The sequence below is a fragment of the Malus sylvestris genome, chromosome 8 (genome assembly GCF_916048215.2).
Source record: "Malus sylvestris chromosome 8, drMalSylv7.2, whole genome shotgun sequence".
Lineage (NCBI taxonomy): Eukaryota > Viridiplantae > Streptophyta > Magnoliopsida > Rosales > Rosaceae > Malus > Malus sylvestris.
In genome coordinates, this window is record NC_062267.1 from 10,304,873 (window position 1) to 10,321,441 (window position 16,569).

Here is a 16,569-nt window from a genome sequence, read left to right on the forward strand (position 1 = left end):
ATGGACAAACAGTGGATACATAATCATAATAGATGTGCTGTTGAGTACTTGGATGGAATAGATGAGTTCATTGAATTCGCAACTAGACACAACCTAGGTTCAACTATCCGATGTCCGTGTAGAAGGTGTAACAACTCAATGTGGGAGACATTCGAAAATGTTCGATTTCATTTAGTAAGAAATGGGATGGTCGAGACCTATACTACTTGGTATCATCATGGAGAACGATTAGACCAAGCTTCATCTTCATATGTGACACAAGTGGAGACTGTTGAATCTAATGTGGATCATAGTGAACAAGTTATGAATATTATAAATGATGTTTATCCATACGCCTCAAGCAACAGCAATCATGAAGGGGGAGATGATGGTCGTCCAACCATGGACAGTGAGGCATTCAAAAACTATGAAAAACTATTGAAAAATGCCAAGCAAGAATTATATCCGGGTTGCGAGAACTTTTCAGTGCTCACAGCAATTGTGGAGTTAATGCATGGCAAGATCAAGTTTGGTTTGTCAAACAAGTGTTTTGATTACTTTTTTGGAGTTATCAAGAGGATGCTTCCAAAGGAGAATTGTTTACCTGAAGATCATAAAAGTGCCCAAAAAGTGTTGAAGGGTCTCGGATTGGGGTATGAAAAAATTCATGCATGTGTAAATAATTGTATATTGTTCTATAAGGAGAACAAACAGTTTGATAAATGCCCTATCTGCAATGAGCCAAGGTTTAAAATGACATCACAGAATAGAAAGAACAAGATTCCACAAAAAGTAATGCGTTATCTTCCATTGAAGCCTAGGTTGCAGCGATTGTACATGTCGATGCATACCTCAACCGACATGAGATGGCATAAAGAAGGACGGGTAAATGACAATGTTATGAGGCATCCTGCAGATGGAGAGGCATGGAAAGATTTTGATCGGATGTACCCTAATTTTGCAGCTGATCCACGCAACGTTAGATTAGGACTTGCCACCGACGGATTTAATCCGTTCGGGGTTTTAGACCAAACCCACAGCACTTGGCCAGTCGTCGTTTTTCCTTATAATCTGCCACCTTGGAAGTGCATGAAAAAAGAATACATGATGTTGACTCTATTAATTGGCGAAGATCTAGGAAAGTCCATTGATGTTTATTTGCGGCCGTTGGTTGATGAGCTAAAAGATTTATGGGAAAACGGTGTTCGTACGTACAATAAGTATACTGGGCAGATGTTCACCATGCGAGCGGCAGTGATGTGGACAGTAAACGATTTTCCCACGTATGCAATGGTTTCTGGGTGGATGACTAAGGGTTATATGGCATGTCCAATATGCAAGGAAAACGTAACATCGTCTTGGCATGAGAGAAAAGTTTGTTATCTTGGTCATCATAGATGGCTCCCTTGGGATAACGAGTGGCGCCAGAACGATAAAGCCTTCCACGGCACAAAAGAGACTCGGCCAAGACCAAGAGAATGGTCCGGAGATGAGATTTTGGATCAGTTAAACCTTTTGGAATTTGGTCATTTGGGCACAAATGTCAGTAAGCCTAGACGAAGTACACATCTGAACTGGACACACAAGAGTATGTTATTTGAGCTCCCGTACTGGTCAAAGTTAAAATTGAGACATAACCTTGATGTTATGCATATTGAGAAAAATGTGTTTGATACTTTGGTTGGGACAATTCTAGACATTGAAGGAAAAACGAAGGACACGATCGAAGCTCGCCTCGATTTGGAACGAATGGGCATTAGGTCATCCTTGTGGATGAAGAGAGTCGATGGTACAGTGAAGAAAGACCATCCTTTTTTTACAGTTAAGCCGAATGGGAAGAAAGAGTTTTTCAACTTTATTTCTTCTGTAAAGTTTCCAGATGGGTATGCTTCCAATATCTCGTGTTGCGTGAACGTTAGGGGGTGTAAATTTTCAAACATGAAGAGTCATGACTGTCATGTGATACTCCAACGCCTTCTTCCGGTTGGTATTCGACACTTATTGCCTCTTGATGTGGTGAAACCAATCGTGTTATTGTCGAGATTTTTTTCACAGTTGACTGCAAGGTGTTTGCGGAAGTCGGATGTTAAACAATTGCAGGACGACATTGTGAACGTCTTATGCAAGTTCGAACAGATATTTCCCCCAGCTTTCTTTACAAGTATGATTCACGTGATGATTCACTTGCCAGATGAGGCATTGCTTGCCGGACCAGTGAACTGTCGATGGATGTATCCAATAGAAAGGTACGTAATTAAGCGTTTATATATTTAACAGATTCATGATCAACAAACGCTTTGAATAATTTGTAGCATACTTTTTATTTGTACAGATATCTTGGTGAGTTGAAAAAGTGTGTCCGAAACAGGGCAAAGCCCGAAGGATCACTTGTGGAGGCATGGGTCGCATATGAGTCACTTACTTTTTGTGCAATGTATCTTCAAGATGTTGAGACAGCTTTCAATCGTCCTCAACGCAATAATGACGGTGGTGTCAGAAAAGAGAAACTGTCTGTTTTTGCCCAAATTGCGCGACCATTCGGCGATCCTGTAAAAGGCGAATCGTTTACCAAAAAAGACATGGAGGTAGCGCATTGGTTCGTACTCAACAATTGTGACGAGGCTTTGTCATACCTTGAAGAGCATGAACAATTGATGAAGCGAGAACATCCTTCACATTTATATGCCAAGAAGCACCGTGACTTGTTTCCTTCGTGGTTTCACGCACATGTAAGTTGTATGTGGTTTGAATTGAGCATATTTTCCAACTTGTTCCTGCCCGTCTTTAAATTTGGTTACACTAACAGGTTAACTTTTTGTATATGTTATATTAGATGAAGAAATTGAAGGAATTGAATTCACCCTCTTACGATGAAGAATTATATAACTTGGCGAGAGGACCGCTTTATGTTGAATTGTTCTCAGGTTGGCATGTCAACGGGGTCAAGTTCTTAGGGGCAACACGTGATGACAAGTTGTCTACTCAAAATAGTGGTGTCCATGTCCCAGGTGCGGGCGACAGTGAAGACATTGATTTTTATGGCAAACTAACTAGTGTAGTACAATTGCTTTACAAAGACAGGTATCAAGTGATACTGTTTAAGTGTCTTTGGTTTGATACAAACCCACATAACCGAACGAGTGTTAAGCGAGACCATGGTTTACTGTCAGTAAACACTACGAGACATTGGTACGATGAAGATCCATACATTTTGGCAACTATGGCGAAACAAATATTCTATCTAGACGACCCCAAAGCTGCCAATGGTTGGAAAGTTGTTCAGAAGATTGATCGAAGAGGGTTATATGATATTCCAGAATTAGATCATGATGACAACGTCGCTGACCAACAGTTATCATCTTCGATAGAACTTGATGAAGAAACACTTTGGGATACTAATATTGTCCAAGAACCGTTTGACGTACCTGGAGTTCCCGAATTCGAAATATCAATTGACCTTGGTGACCTGCCTCAATACAATGCACCGGAACATGCAAACGAAGATGAAGATGAATGGGAATCCGGAAATGATAGTAGTGAGGATAGCGAGAGTTATTATTGTAGTTCGGATGAGGATTAATATAAACTTGTAAAGGAAAAAGCAGGAGGCTGAAGCTTACTGTCAGCTCTGAGACTGACAGAAGCCGACTACTTGAAATATAAAGATCCAAAGCAGCCTCATGAATGCTCGAATTGGACAAGGGGGATACGGGCCTGTTTACAAGGTAATTGAACAATTGTTTACCATTCCTTAGCACTTGAATCACCTTATATAGCAACACTTGTTTGTCATTACTGTTTCTCTGTTGTGGTTATAGATTTATATGTAAGGGATTTTGTTGCCAGGGAATGTTTCTTGGAGGCCAAGAAATTGCGGTGAAAAGGCTATTAAAGGTTTCAGGACAAGGGTTACAGGAATTTAGAAATGAGGTGGTGCTGATCGCCTAAAAGATTGGTCAAATGACGCAGATCGAGCAAACTGTTGCAACCCCTGATGTCATGAACAAGTATTTTATTGGTAACCAAACAATCTTCACCCTCATTTTCAATTCTTCATCTCACCCCATATGCGTATTGTTCTGTTTGTCAGTGCTGGATTTTTTATTCGATCGATATTTTGATCTAATCTAACTAAACTACGGAGGGGGAGATTTGAACTTGCATGCAGAGAAGGAAAATGGTGGAATTACAGTAATGTCAATGTTGGTTTTAGTAGCAAATGAAATGATTGTATTGTAATTTGTATATGTCTTAGTGGGATAATGGTTTTTTCTACATGAAGTGTGCTTAGTGGTGGTGGGAATGTACCAGCCCCAAAAGCTTCAGCTGAGGCATGGGTCAATCTGGTGAATGGCCTCCAAAAGGGATCTCTATCTACCCGTCTTGGGATTCCTATGATCTATGGGATTGATGCGGTTCACGGCCACAACAACGTCTACAATGCTACTATTTTCCCTCATAATGTTGGACTGGGAGTCACCAGGCAAGTCACAATCATTCTCACCCAAATAAGTCCAAGTCAACAGGCTTCATTCAAGCATTACAGAACGTTTATGATCTTTCGGTCAAATTATGTAGTTTGAAGTTTCTAATCACTGTACTCATGCGTCATTTCGTGTGTTTTCCGTTTCAGAGATCCTAATCTTGTTAAGAGAATTGGGGAAGCAACTACCCTCGAAGTCAGGGCAACCGGAATTCCTTATGTCTTTGCCCCATGTATTGCGGTAATTGAGCAGTCTTATTATACGAAAGCCATAGTTAGAAACTCCAAAACTTGACCAAGCATTCCACTAAAACTATGTATTACTACTGTTCTTGCAGGTCTGCAGAGATCCGAGATGGGGTAGGTGCTACGAAAGCTATAGTGAAGACCATAAGATTGTTCAAGCAATGACTGAGATAATACCTGGTCTGCAAGGAGATATGCCTCCCACTGCAAGGAGATAATACCTGGTCTTCTAGTTTCAAATGCAAGAAAGGATTAGTTTCTAATGTTATATTTTTATGGTTAAAAAAGTGTATAGATGTCGCATTTGATCACTCGTCGTCGGAGTGTGACCAATGCACCTTCAGCATTATCAGCATCTACTGCTCCAGCTGTGAGTGCTCCATTGATTGGGGAGCCTACACCCCTTGCTGAGCCTGCTGCTACGGCGTCCCAGGTGCCTGTCTCATCAACGTCATCAGTGTCGGTTGAGCAGGTCAGTGCACGGCGGCCTCACCAGCGCCGTCGCGAGTCGGAGCCTTCTGATCACACTTCCTCGGCATCCAGAGTAGAGGGTAAGGCCTCCCAGCCAGGTAGTTTTTTCTAATTCTCACTAAGTTGTATTTTTTTTTCTCATTTTAAACCTATTATTTTTATGATGGTCAAAATTTGTTGGATTGTGAAAATGTGTTGCAGGTTGTGAATTACTGTTATTTTACTGTTATAAGGTTTTCGGAAATGCTATACCATTAGGGGAGGTTGTGTCAAATTTTTTTTTTACAAATTTAAGCTTACGATTTTCACCATTTAAGTATTTTTGGCCAGCTAAAAAAACCACCAGGGGACCTAATCGAATGTTGAAGCAGTTAGAGGGCGCACGGCAGAACGGCTCCAAGATCAAGATTGTGTATGACCCGCGACATTGTGGAGCGGCTACCTCACAGCAGCATAGCGGCATCGCTACTAGCTGTGGTGTTGTTATTCGAGATAATTGTCCCTTTCAGCGGGGGTCTTGGGCAAAAATTCCCAAGGAGACGAAGACATTGGTGCGAGACAAGTTGTCGGTTAGTATATTAATTTTTAGCTGTTATTATTTTTTTAATTTTGTTTACAAATATTCAAAACCAAAATATATTATCTTAATATTATTAAATTTGTTACAATTATTTTATTATTTTTCATATTCGTAGTGCGTTTATGATCTTGAGGACATATCCCCTGAGGCTATGGCCTACTTAGAGGGGACCTTAGCAACCTGATACAAACAATGGAAGAACAATTTTCACACGCTTTTTAAGCAATGGAATGATCCGGAGATTGCTCGTCTACATGTTCCAATCGAGTTGAAGGACCGGCCAGAGGATTGGGAGTGGCTCTGCAAACATTTTACGGACCCAAAATTTGTGGTATATACATAATATTTTAATAATAATTTATTATTGTACATGTTATTTTTTTAAGCTTTTTTATTAATTTATTTCAAATAGTCGCACTAACATGTATATTGTGTGTTTAACAGAAGAAATCTATTGCTGGCCAGAAAGCTCGGGAGTCAAAGACACTTCTCCACCATTCTGGTTCAAAGCCCTTTTCGTATAGGCTTGAGGCACGACGTGAGGTAAAAGTAAATTAACTTTGAAATGTTATACAATTCATTTATTATTATTGATTAATAAAATTTTCTTCATGTTTTTTTCTTCAGGAGGGTTCTATGTTCCTAGAGATCGACATGTTCGAGGAAGTTTACGTTCGACCTAATAATGAGACCACTAAGCAACTTCATGTAAGTATATGTAATTATTATTATTCTTATATGTAAGAATCGTTCAAATATTATCTATATTTTGTTATTAAACATTATATGTTTTTTCTCTATTATTACAGGCTACTATGATGGAAAAAAGAGATGCTGTTCTCCACGAAGCAACATCGCAGCTTCCCTCAGAGACTCCGATCGAGGACGTCACGCTACCTGAGGATGTAGGTTTTCAGATCATGACTGATGTCCTGGATCAGAACTTCGGTCGTCGTCGTGGCAAGGTTGTTCGAGGTATGGGGAAAGCGCGAGTTCGTGAGACGGGTGCCTCTTCTTCCAGATCGAAAACAGAAGAAGTCAATGCATTGAAGGAGGAAGTGACGCAGCTGAGGGCCGAGGGTGAGCAGATGAAGGTGCAGCTGAGGGCCCAGGATGAGCGGATGAAAGCCCAGGACGAGGAGGTGAGGACCTGTGTCGGGAGGGTGCAAGAACTTGTACAAGCCATACAGATGGCTGGCCTCCAAATCTCGCTACCAGCACCTCATCTTGCTCCACCTTCGACCTCAGACCCATCTCGCCCTGCCGATACCCAGTAGCTTGATGTATTAAACCAGTTCACTTGTAGTTTTTTTTTTGTTTGGACATCTTGTATGCACATTTTTATATATTTTATAATTAAATACTTTTGTTTGGTTAATTAATTATTCTTTAGAATTTAATTATAATATTGATCAAGAATTTAAAAAAAAATAACTCAAACCAAAAAAAGGGTTTTGCGCGACGCATACCATAGGATGCACGTCGCTCAAAGTACTTTGCACGACGTGCACGTACGTCGTGCAAAGTATTTTGCGCGACGTGCATCCTATGGTATGCGTCGTGCAAAGTACTTTGCGCGACTCACGTATGCGTCATGCAAAGTATTTTGCGCGACGTATACGCACGTCGCTCAAAGTACTTTGCGCGACGCATGTTATTGTTCGTCGCGTAAACCCTACCGTCACTGCCTTGGCGCGACGGTCAGCGCGCGACGACCCATTTGTCGCGCAAACTATTAGGCAACGACTTTTGGCTTTGCGAGACGCATTTATGTACGTCGCGCAAAGTGTTTTTTCTACTAGTGTGGGAGGCAACCTATTTGCCCCAAAGCAAAGCTTCAGGCTCATTTTTTAAAGTGGTTCAAAGATATTCCACCCTATTTTTTTTAGTGGTTTCATTTGTGATCATTGTTCTCTCAAATATCCTTAAGACTCAACAACGTTCTTCCATAACAAAGAGAATATAAGGTCTCTTAAACGGTAAGTTAGTACCCTTCATACAACGAGGAGCAAGCTAATGCTCTTAATCAAGTTGGATAGATCTGAAGTCATTGCTAGAGATGTGATTTAGGTATAAAGTCAATGTGTGTAGTATCACATTTATCCAAACAATTAACTTTCCCACATTCGTACCTAATCACATGTTTAATTGAATTTGGCCACATGTTTTACGAAATATGATTCAATTAACTCATCTTCAAGGACAATATCAATAAGATTATCCATAACTAAAACAAACACCAAATGTGAATCCAAGAATATAAAGAAATGTTCGCAAAGTAAATGGTTTACTATAGGGATTTGGCCAACAAGGCCATCCATGTCAAAACTCTACCCTTTCAACAATGTTTTGTGAAGCAAAATTAGTCTCACATATTGACTACGAGAATGGTACTCCTCAATGACATTGGTAGGGCATGAATAGATGCATAACCAATGATCTATTCCATCAAGACGGAAGTAGATTCTGCCGGGTTAAGGTTTGGAAATATTATCCCTAATTCTTGAAGGTTTAGGTCTTAGTGCCAAGGATCACGCTTTGAGCACGATGCTAGATCTTGCAAGCCTTGATTCTACCATATATTGTAAAAACAAACTCAAAATTGGATTATAAGATAGACAGACCCAGAATTGGATTCGATAAGCTTCAGCAGAAGCTAGAGGGGTTTGTTTGATAAGCCTCTACTGAAGCAGAGTAATACCATTCGATGCATCTCTGCCAAAGTAAAGCATGCCATTTGGTGCATCCCTATTGAAGCAAGGCACCACCATTATGTAGGCTGTGACTGAATTGGGTTGAGCCATTTGGTAGACTCCAATCAAATTGGGTCTATACCGTTTGGTAAACTCCTGCCGAAGCTAGGTCTATATCTTTTTTCTCACATTTGTGGTAGTAATCAGATCTAATAATTTGGTAAACTTCCATTTTCTACACTCCTGCTTCAAGAACGAGTTAGAAACTTGCAAGGACGAGAAAAGTATTCTCCAGTCAAAATTTGATCAGATTTATAAACTTCATAATCGTACTCATTCATGGACGTAATCATGGTGTGCTTCAAGCAATATCGTTCATGATTAGACAGTCCATAAAAGCAAGCCAAAGAGCCATGGAATCCTCATTCGGGAGGTATTTCTGTTTTTAATACTTCGGGCATAAGTCTTCAAATAAAGATCATGGCAGAGGCTTATTTAACTCTTCAATGTCATTGTTGGCTTCAATGGTTTCTCAGCTTCTTAACAGTCAAGTGCAGATTCACGTCTTGTACCCACATAAAATGGTTTCGGTAAAGAAACGTCCAAACCAGTGAAATCGAACTTGTTACGGTTTGACAATCCACTTAATGGAGGGAACAAGATTGTGATTGGTCTTATGGAAATAAGATATCCATAAGCATCAAAGTTAGAACATTTGGGATCTAAGACATGGTTTGCATGAAAAACTTCGGGTTTTCATGGGTGTATTGTTTTATGAAAACTTTGGGTTTCGAAGGCACTAAATTCAAAACTACATGATCGATTTTAGTTATGAACTTCCAGTTTATAAAATGAGGTACTTGTAAGAATACATAATGCAATATACAACTAAGCAGTAGTGGATTTAGGTTGCTTCAGGAACTTAAGTGTGAGTGCTTCAGGAACTTAAGTGTAAGAATACATAAAATATTAAATCGTTAATGTCTAAAAGTGGGCTTCAAGCCAATAATTTTGGATGTCTTGTTAGATTAATAGACTGCTCGTCACTTAATTAATTCAATAGATTGAGACTATTCGAGGTCGATCATAAAAGCAAAAATTATACAAAGTTTCAGGCCATATTGTGGGCTAGATGGCTACAAGCCATACAAAAGAAAAGCCCAAAAAATTTGTGAAGGCCGTGAAATTGGGCACCAAAAATATGAGTGCAGGCTAAAGAAAAAAAAGCCAAAAATGGCTTTGGGCTAAGAAACAAAGGCAGTCCAGCACTGAAACTGCTGGTTGCTACTTTAAACAGGTTACAAATAGCAACCCAATAGGGCATGCAAGCTGCAGGCTTGCAGCAAAGATGGGCTGAGGGGTAACAGGCCCAAAACAACTGAAGTCCAAGTGGGCTAAGCCTGGACAAAGACAAAAAAAAAAAGGTTTGGGTTTACTTCGGGCACCCCAGCTTCGTTGGGTGCGTGCAATCGTCAGAAAAACTGAACGACGCCACCACAATTGGTGGTGTTCTCAGACGAGGATGACTGGGGGTTCAACAATGACCCTTAAATTCATGACGGATACTCGCTCAACATTGGAATCGAAAAGGATGGCATCGGTTGTCCAAATCCTGATGAGATTCAGTCTGGAATCTCAATCAAATTGATCGTCGAGGACAAAAAGCTATGAAACTAGACAACTGCAGGTCATCGATTTTCACCAGAATTGGTGGAAGGGGGTCGGAGAAGCTCGGCTTCAAGCAAACGCAGGTCCAACGAGGCAGACAACGTGCAAAACGGTGATGTTTTTGCAATTCTGGAATTTTCTGGGCAACGGCTAAAACAGCGATGTTTGGCTTAAGCTTGGAGCGAGCGCGTGGCTTGAATGTAACTCTATGACTGGCTCGGCGTGGCAGCACGGCTGCAAGCCGTGACTCAGCCGAGTTTTCCCTTTTCTTTCTTTTTTTTTCTTGTTTCTTTTCAGACTTTTAGTATTTGGGTTTTTAAAACCCAAAAAAAAAAAATCATGCTTCTATTTTATTTAGATTCTTTGACTCACAAAATTCCACATAGCATAATTGCGTATTGCATGAACAAATACACACACACACACACACACACACACATATATATATATATATTGACAAAATATATGAACACATATGCAATATATAAAATTGAAAGGAAAATATAAATATAGGGGGTTCATGCATCATGAAGAATGTTTTCATGCTTCATGGTCGTTTCAAATATCTTAATTTATTTTAAAGGAACCTGATTGGCAAAAAACAATTGTGCCTTTGAATTTGTAGAAGATCATTATCGAAAAGCCGGAATTGAATCTCTTATGCGTTGTATCACGTTCAACAAAGAAAAAATTAAATTGAATCAATAACATGTAGATCAATTTAATAAAATAATAAATTAATCATAAAGAGAATAATTAAAACGTAATACGCTCCTAATTGAAGAATAAACTCTCTTTATCGTAGCAACAAGAGCATGTTGATAACGTGTTGTAGGCCTAATTTACTGTATTATATAAAGGATAGAGAGAGAGGGGGTGCGACAATAGTAGAGAGAAAGAGAGAGTTGTGGAATTGTGAGGTGTGTTCTATTCACCCTTTGTACCTTTATTTATAGTAGTATGGAAGGTTAATTCCTTACCCTAATAGGATTACAACTCTAATAGGATATTAACTACTAAAAGGAATATTCAAAGATATCCCTAGATACACTAGAATTTACACAATCATATTCTTAATCTAATAGGACTGCAACATAACCCACAATTGCCACATCATTACTTAATAGCCAAACTAACGGATATATGAAATTGAAATGAAATTTTAATTGAATTGTTTTCTTTTAGAATTCTAATTGGGGAGAGATATTTTTGGAATATTGAGAGCTTCACCATTTTGGTATGCTCTCTTTATCTAGACTACTTATTAATAGAACTCACTTTGTCAACCAAAACCCAATGAAATTACAATGTAACCTTCAATATATAACTGAAAAAAATGGGGGCATTAAAGTAATTTCAAACAAACAACTTTTTGCTTTTTTTAGGGAGACTTTGGATTCAGTCCTTAGTTATGAATATTCTTTGATTGAAACCTTGTTGGTTTTTAATTTTTGATCGAGGTCCCTGAAATTAATTTGATAATTTATTTCTATGTACGTTACTATATTTTTTTAATTAAAAATTAGAAATTTTAGTTGTTTATATAAATGAGATTTTAAATTAAAAAAACATAATTTGTCGGATTAAAAATATTAAAATATAAATATACTATTGTGTGTGTGTGTGTGTGTGTGTGTGTACACACATGGGTACATTCATCAAAATTAACCAAAAAAATTATTGTATAAAAAACATGGGTACTTTCTTCAAAATCACAAAAAAAGAAAAGATATTAAGCTTAATAATATTAGTAAATTTCTTCGATTAAACTTGACATGAATACATTTTAAAATCAAAGAAAAAAGAACGTACCCATATAAGTTTAAAAATGGATTAGAGAAAAATTGAATAGATATTATATATAAAAAAGGGTACATGGGTACATTTAGCAAAATAAAAAGTACAAATAAAAAAAAAATCTATGGGTACAAATACAAATAAAATTTTAAAAATATGGGCATAAAAAGAAATTAATATATGGGTACAAATTAAAACTGAAAAGAAAATTGGTGCAAGTTAAAAAAGAATTACATATTAAAAATGGGTACAAACTAAAACTAAAAATATATGATAAAAAATTTAGTCATAAATATAAATATACTAATTGTAACATTTTTAACATTAAATGAATATATTTAGAAATAAAAAAAAATTATTATTGAAATAATTTAAAATGTTATTAATACTCAAGGACCTTGATCAAAAATTGAAAAGGAATAGGCTTTTAATCAATGGAGTAGCAAAGGATGAGAACTTAATTTCTCCTTTTTTTTTATTCTAAATCTCACAGCCATGTCACCGTATTGCTATCCTCTAAACTCTCTCTCTCTCTCTCTCTCTCTCTCTCTCTCTCCATAACTGGCAACACTTTTTTTTTTTCTGATGCCTGCATAAAATTATATTTCTCACACATGGAGTGTGTGACCTTCGCTAGTATATACTAGCACATGCCCACACACTTTTAACAATTTTTTTTTTTTAAATGGAAGGAGAGGAACAGAGTGAGAGAGAACGTGGGAATGGAGAGAGAGGAGAAATGTTTGTTTTTTAATATTAAAGACGTTAAAGTTACTTGTGGGTGACGTTTTAATAAAAACAACAACAAAAATTTGTGTTTTTGTAATTACTAAATTATCCATAATTTTTATTTTTATTCAATTGCAATTAGAGAGTTAGAATGATAATTTCATAAAGTTTTGTTTGACAACCAGAGTTATATTAATATGTAGTTTACATAGACAGAGAAAATTCATTTGCACAAATAAAATCCACAAAAATACAAACTAAAAAAAAAATAAAAAATTCAGGCCGCTGCATGCTCTTGCTTTCCGGGTTTCCTTCACAAAGTTTTCTGTTGACAGGTATGCCGAGTAAAAAATGGGGAGCTTCACACCTAGCAATGGAAGGAGGTTCATGTTTTACCCCTAATCCCAACAAATTGGTAGTTTACCTTCTTACTTCCCTATAAAGAATGAACCCATCTGCTCCTGTTTACCACAGCTTTCTGAGTTTTCTTGTTTCATCCAGTAAAATTTTCATTTGTGTTGCAGAAGTTGAGTCTTAATGGGGTTCATTCTATCCAGAATCTTTGCTTTTTTTACTGTAAGCGCTGTAATTTGATCTTATATTTTTACTATTTTCATTTTCTTTCTATCTTACTAACTCTGTGATTTCAAATTTTGCCGCTTACACTCGTGGGAGTCCATGCTGCTTTACCTTTACCACCTGAGCCTTACTGGAACTCCGTCCTGCCAAACAGACCAATGCCGAAAACTATCAGTGAACTAATCCAGCCTGGTTAGTATATACAACCACAGATTGGCTCCAAGAACTCATATTTCACAACCAATGGTCAAACGGCACTAATCTTCCTTGTGATTTACACATGTTTTCACGTTCACACGAGAAGAAAATGGGGAGACAACCACGAAGCAAGTGTGTCTGTTGCTAGTCATGGATTGCTTGAGTGCCAAAAACTCAAAAAAGCGTGTCAAAAGTATGACATATTGTTGTCACGCTTTAAAGAATTGTGACCCCAGTAACAGTCACGCTATCTCCGTCGCCATTTCTCTTCTTTTTTTTTCTTGTAGCGTCGATAAGTAGCTCTTGTTTCGATTTAGCTTAGTCTTGCCTTTTCATTTTCTGCACTTTGAAGAATTCAATTTTGATTCATTTGCCTATACTTAAAAATGAAGTTGCGGTTTTTGAGAAGCATTCTTCGGGGTTTCTAAATCTATTTTCAATTTTAATTTTTCATTCTCATATGATCGAGTAATCGGGCTTAAAATAATTACTTTTTCAGGATGTGGGATACATTAGGCTTTGGCTAAAAACAAAAATATGAGTTTTGGCCCGATTATAGAACATTTATCACGAATTAGTATAACTATGTACATTAATTTTTGTCTATTAAAGCCACAAAAATACAAGAATCATCATCTGGAAAGTTTTAACTAACATATCTTACTTATTATCCATATGTTGGTAAATCCACAGACTTGATTACTGTTGATAAAGGAGGAGTTTGTTGAATTGTAATCTTATCTTGGCCCAAAGCTAATGGATCTAGCCCATGCACAAAGAAAGATAATGGATCCAACCCATGCACAAAGAAAGATCCATGCACATGCAAGAGAATTCTAGTAAATGTCAAGTTGGTGGAAGAGTCTAGAAGAATGGTGAGGATTCCACCGACATACAAGATTAGTGTAGATAATTCTAGCTTAGGAAGGTAGTGGAATTATCTAGATATCTCTAGCATGATGCTTTCATGCTTCTCCAAGGTTTCTTCCATGCCTATAAAAGGAGAAGGCATCCATACCATTTGTAACAACCAAGAGAGCAAGTAGTGAGAAGTGAGAATGCCAAGTGAGAAGTAAGAAGAAGCAACAAAACTTCTAAGAGTGTTTGAGTATTTCCTCTTGTACTAAGTTTGTGAGTAAATAAGAATCTCGTGTAATACTTTGAGTATTCTTTCTTTTTCTTGCCTATTAATTCCGTTGCGTTACATTCTCCTTTGTGAGATAAACAACTCTAAAGTAGTGAAGTCTTGGTAAGCCCCAACAAAGTTGTCATTCACAACCAAGTTGTAGATCCTGCAAGTAATCGTCTATTCAATTGGGGGGATGATTCAGATGAAAGCTCAATGTTTGGTTACAATTCAGATGAGAGCTCAATGTTCGGTTACAATTCGGATGAAAGCTCAATGTTCGGTTACAATTCGGATGAAAGCTCAATGTTTGGTTACAAGGAAGATGTAGGTGAAATAGCAAACACTTATAAAGATGCCTCTGAAAATCTAACAATTGAGGACCCAACGCGTGTACTTTTCTTCTTGGAGACGGACATTCATCCAGGCAAAACAATGAATTATCAGTGAAACCGGGGTCTTTGAAAGCCAATACAATGAAGGATACCCTTCAATATTGTGAAAGGACAGCCACGAGAGGCGAAGAAAGATATTGCGCCACCTCTTTAGAGTACATGATCGACTTCGCCACCTCCAAGCTTGGTAGAAATAACAGTAAACCAATCGCGACAGAGTTGGAAAAAGGAGCGCTGCTCCGCTGCAGAATTACACAAAACCCCTGGAGTGAAAAACCTTGCAGCCAACAAACTCATTGCGTGCCATAAGCCGATCTATGCGTATGCTGTCTTCTACTGCCATTCAATAGAACAAACAAGGACTTATATTGTGCCTCTGGAAGGCGCTGACGGTACAAAAGCTAAAGCCGTAGCAGCCTGCCATGTATACACAGCTGGATAGAGCCCTAGACATTTGGCCTTCAGAGAGCTCAATGTTAAGCCGGGAACTGTTCCCATCTGCCATTTTCTTAAAGACGAGAATGTTGCTTGGGTTTCAAAAGAAAAACGACATGTGTTGAAATCTCATTAATAAATGGAATCAATGAGATTGATTAGTTTTTTATGTGGATTTTCTGAAATAAAAGTTCATGATAGAAATTGGAAGTCGAGTAGAAATTTGGTTAGTATTTTGGCCATTTTCTCAGGCAATACAACTGGAAAATGCTTGATCCAAGCCCAAACTTAGAACAAAACAATGGAGCCAATCAGTTTGAGCATAGTTCCATGAGCTTAATCAAAGCTCGAACATGAATAACATATTCAAACCCTAAACTTTATTTTTATTTTTATTATTATTATTTTTTTTTTTTTTGACAAAATCCGATTTAGTTTTATCTATTGAGATAAAGAAAAGGGACACTTTGAATGCGGTCCTTAATTACCAATGTTCTTTGATTGAAACCTTGGTGGTTTTTAACTTTTGATTGAAGTCCCTCACATTAATGTAATAATGTATTTTTATGTAGGTTATTATATTTTTAAATTAAAAATAAAATTTGTAGTTATTTATATTAATGAGATTTTAAATGAAACCCATATTTTATGGGATTAAAAATATTAAAGATGAATTATACTCTCCAATATATTGTGTGTGTGTGTGTGTGTATACATGGGTACGTTCATCAAAACTAACCAAAAAATTATTGTACCAAAGCATGGGTATATTTTTCAAAAGCACAAAAAAAAAAAAAAGCCTTAATAACATTATTAAATTTATTCTATTAAACTTGACATGGATACATTCTCAAATCAACGAAAATAAAATGTATCCATATAAGTTTAAAAATGGATTAGAGAAAAGTTTGAATGAAATTTTATATAAAAAAAATGGGTACATTTTAAATTAAAAAAAAGGTACATTTATAACAAATTGGTATATTTAAGAATGGATACATATAAGCTTAAAAAATTGAAATTTTTTTATAAAAAATTTAATGGGTACAAACTTATTCTAGTTTTATTTATTTTTATTTGGGAAATGTTTGAATTGAAAATTAATTAGGAGTTTAATAAGGGTGTGAGTATTAAAACTCTAAATCAATTACTATTTTTTTATATATAAAAATTATGTAACTTACATTAAG

At 37.1% G+C, this 16,569-nt stretch overlaps 2 protein-coding genes and 2 pseudogenes across 2 annotated transcripts; all 4 read left to right on the forward strand.

The window, feature by feature from the left end:
- Positions 1-3,559, forward strand: LOC126631342 (uncharacterized). The gene is made up of 3 exons (XM_050301503.1): positions 1-2,225; positions 2,312-2,708; positions 2,813-3,559. Exons 1-3 carry the CDS (start codon positions 1-3, stop codon positions 3,557-3,559), a joined length of 3,369 nt encoding a protein of 1,122 aa, XP_050157460.1.
- A 380-nt stretch (positions 3,560-3,939) lies between these two features.
- On the forward strand, positions 3,940-4,926 carry LOC126631343 (uncharacterized). The gene is made up of 4 exons (XM_050301504.1): positions 3,940-3,986; positions 4,262-4,462; positions 4,613-4,703; positions 4,801-4,926. The coding sequence occupies exons 1-4, from the start codon at positions 3,940-3,942 to the stop codon at positions 4,924-4,926; spliced, it is 465 nt and encodes a 154-aa protein (XP_050157461.1).
- A 74-nt stretch (positions 4,927-5,000) lies between these two features.
- Positions 5,001-7,137, forward strand: LOC126632822 (uncharacterized; annotated as a pseudogene).
- Positions 7,138-14,765: 7,628 nt separating this feature from the next.
- Positions 14,766-15,515, forward strand: LOC126631344 (BURP domain protein RD22-like; annotated as a pseudogene).
- The last annotated feature ends 1,054 nt before the right edge of the window (positions 15,516-16,569 follow it).

Coding starts and splice junctions, on each gene's coding strand:
- LOC126631342 (XM_050301503.1), top strand. CDS start 1: ATGGACAAACAGTGGATACATAATCATAATAGATGTGCTGTTGAGTAC. Junction 2,226..2,311: donor TGGATGTATCCAATAGAAAG/GTACGTAATTAA, acceptor TTATTTGTACAG/ATATCTTGGTGAGTTGAAAA. Junction 2,709..2,812: donor CTTCGTGGTTTCACGCACAT/GTAAGTTGTATG, acceptor ATGTTATATTAG/ATGAAGAAATTGAAGGAATT.
- LOC126631343 (XM_050301504.1), top strand. CDS start 3,940: ATGACGCAGATCGAGCAAACTGTTGCAACCCCTGATGTCATGAACAA. Junction 3,987..4,261: donor ACCCCTGATGTCATGAACAA/GTATTTTATTGG, acceptor TTCTACATGAAG/TGTGCTTAGTGGTGGTGGGA. Junction 4,704..4,800: donor TCTTTGCCCCATGTATTGCG/GTAATTGAGCAG, acceptor CTGTTCTTGCAG/GTCTGCAGAGATCCGAGATG.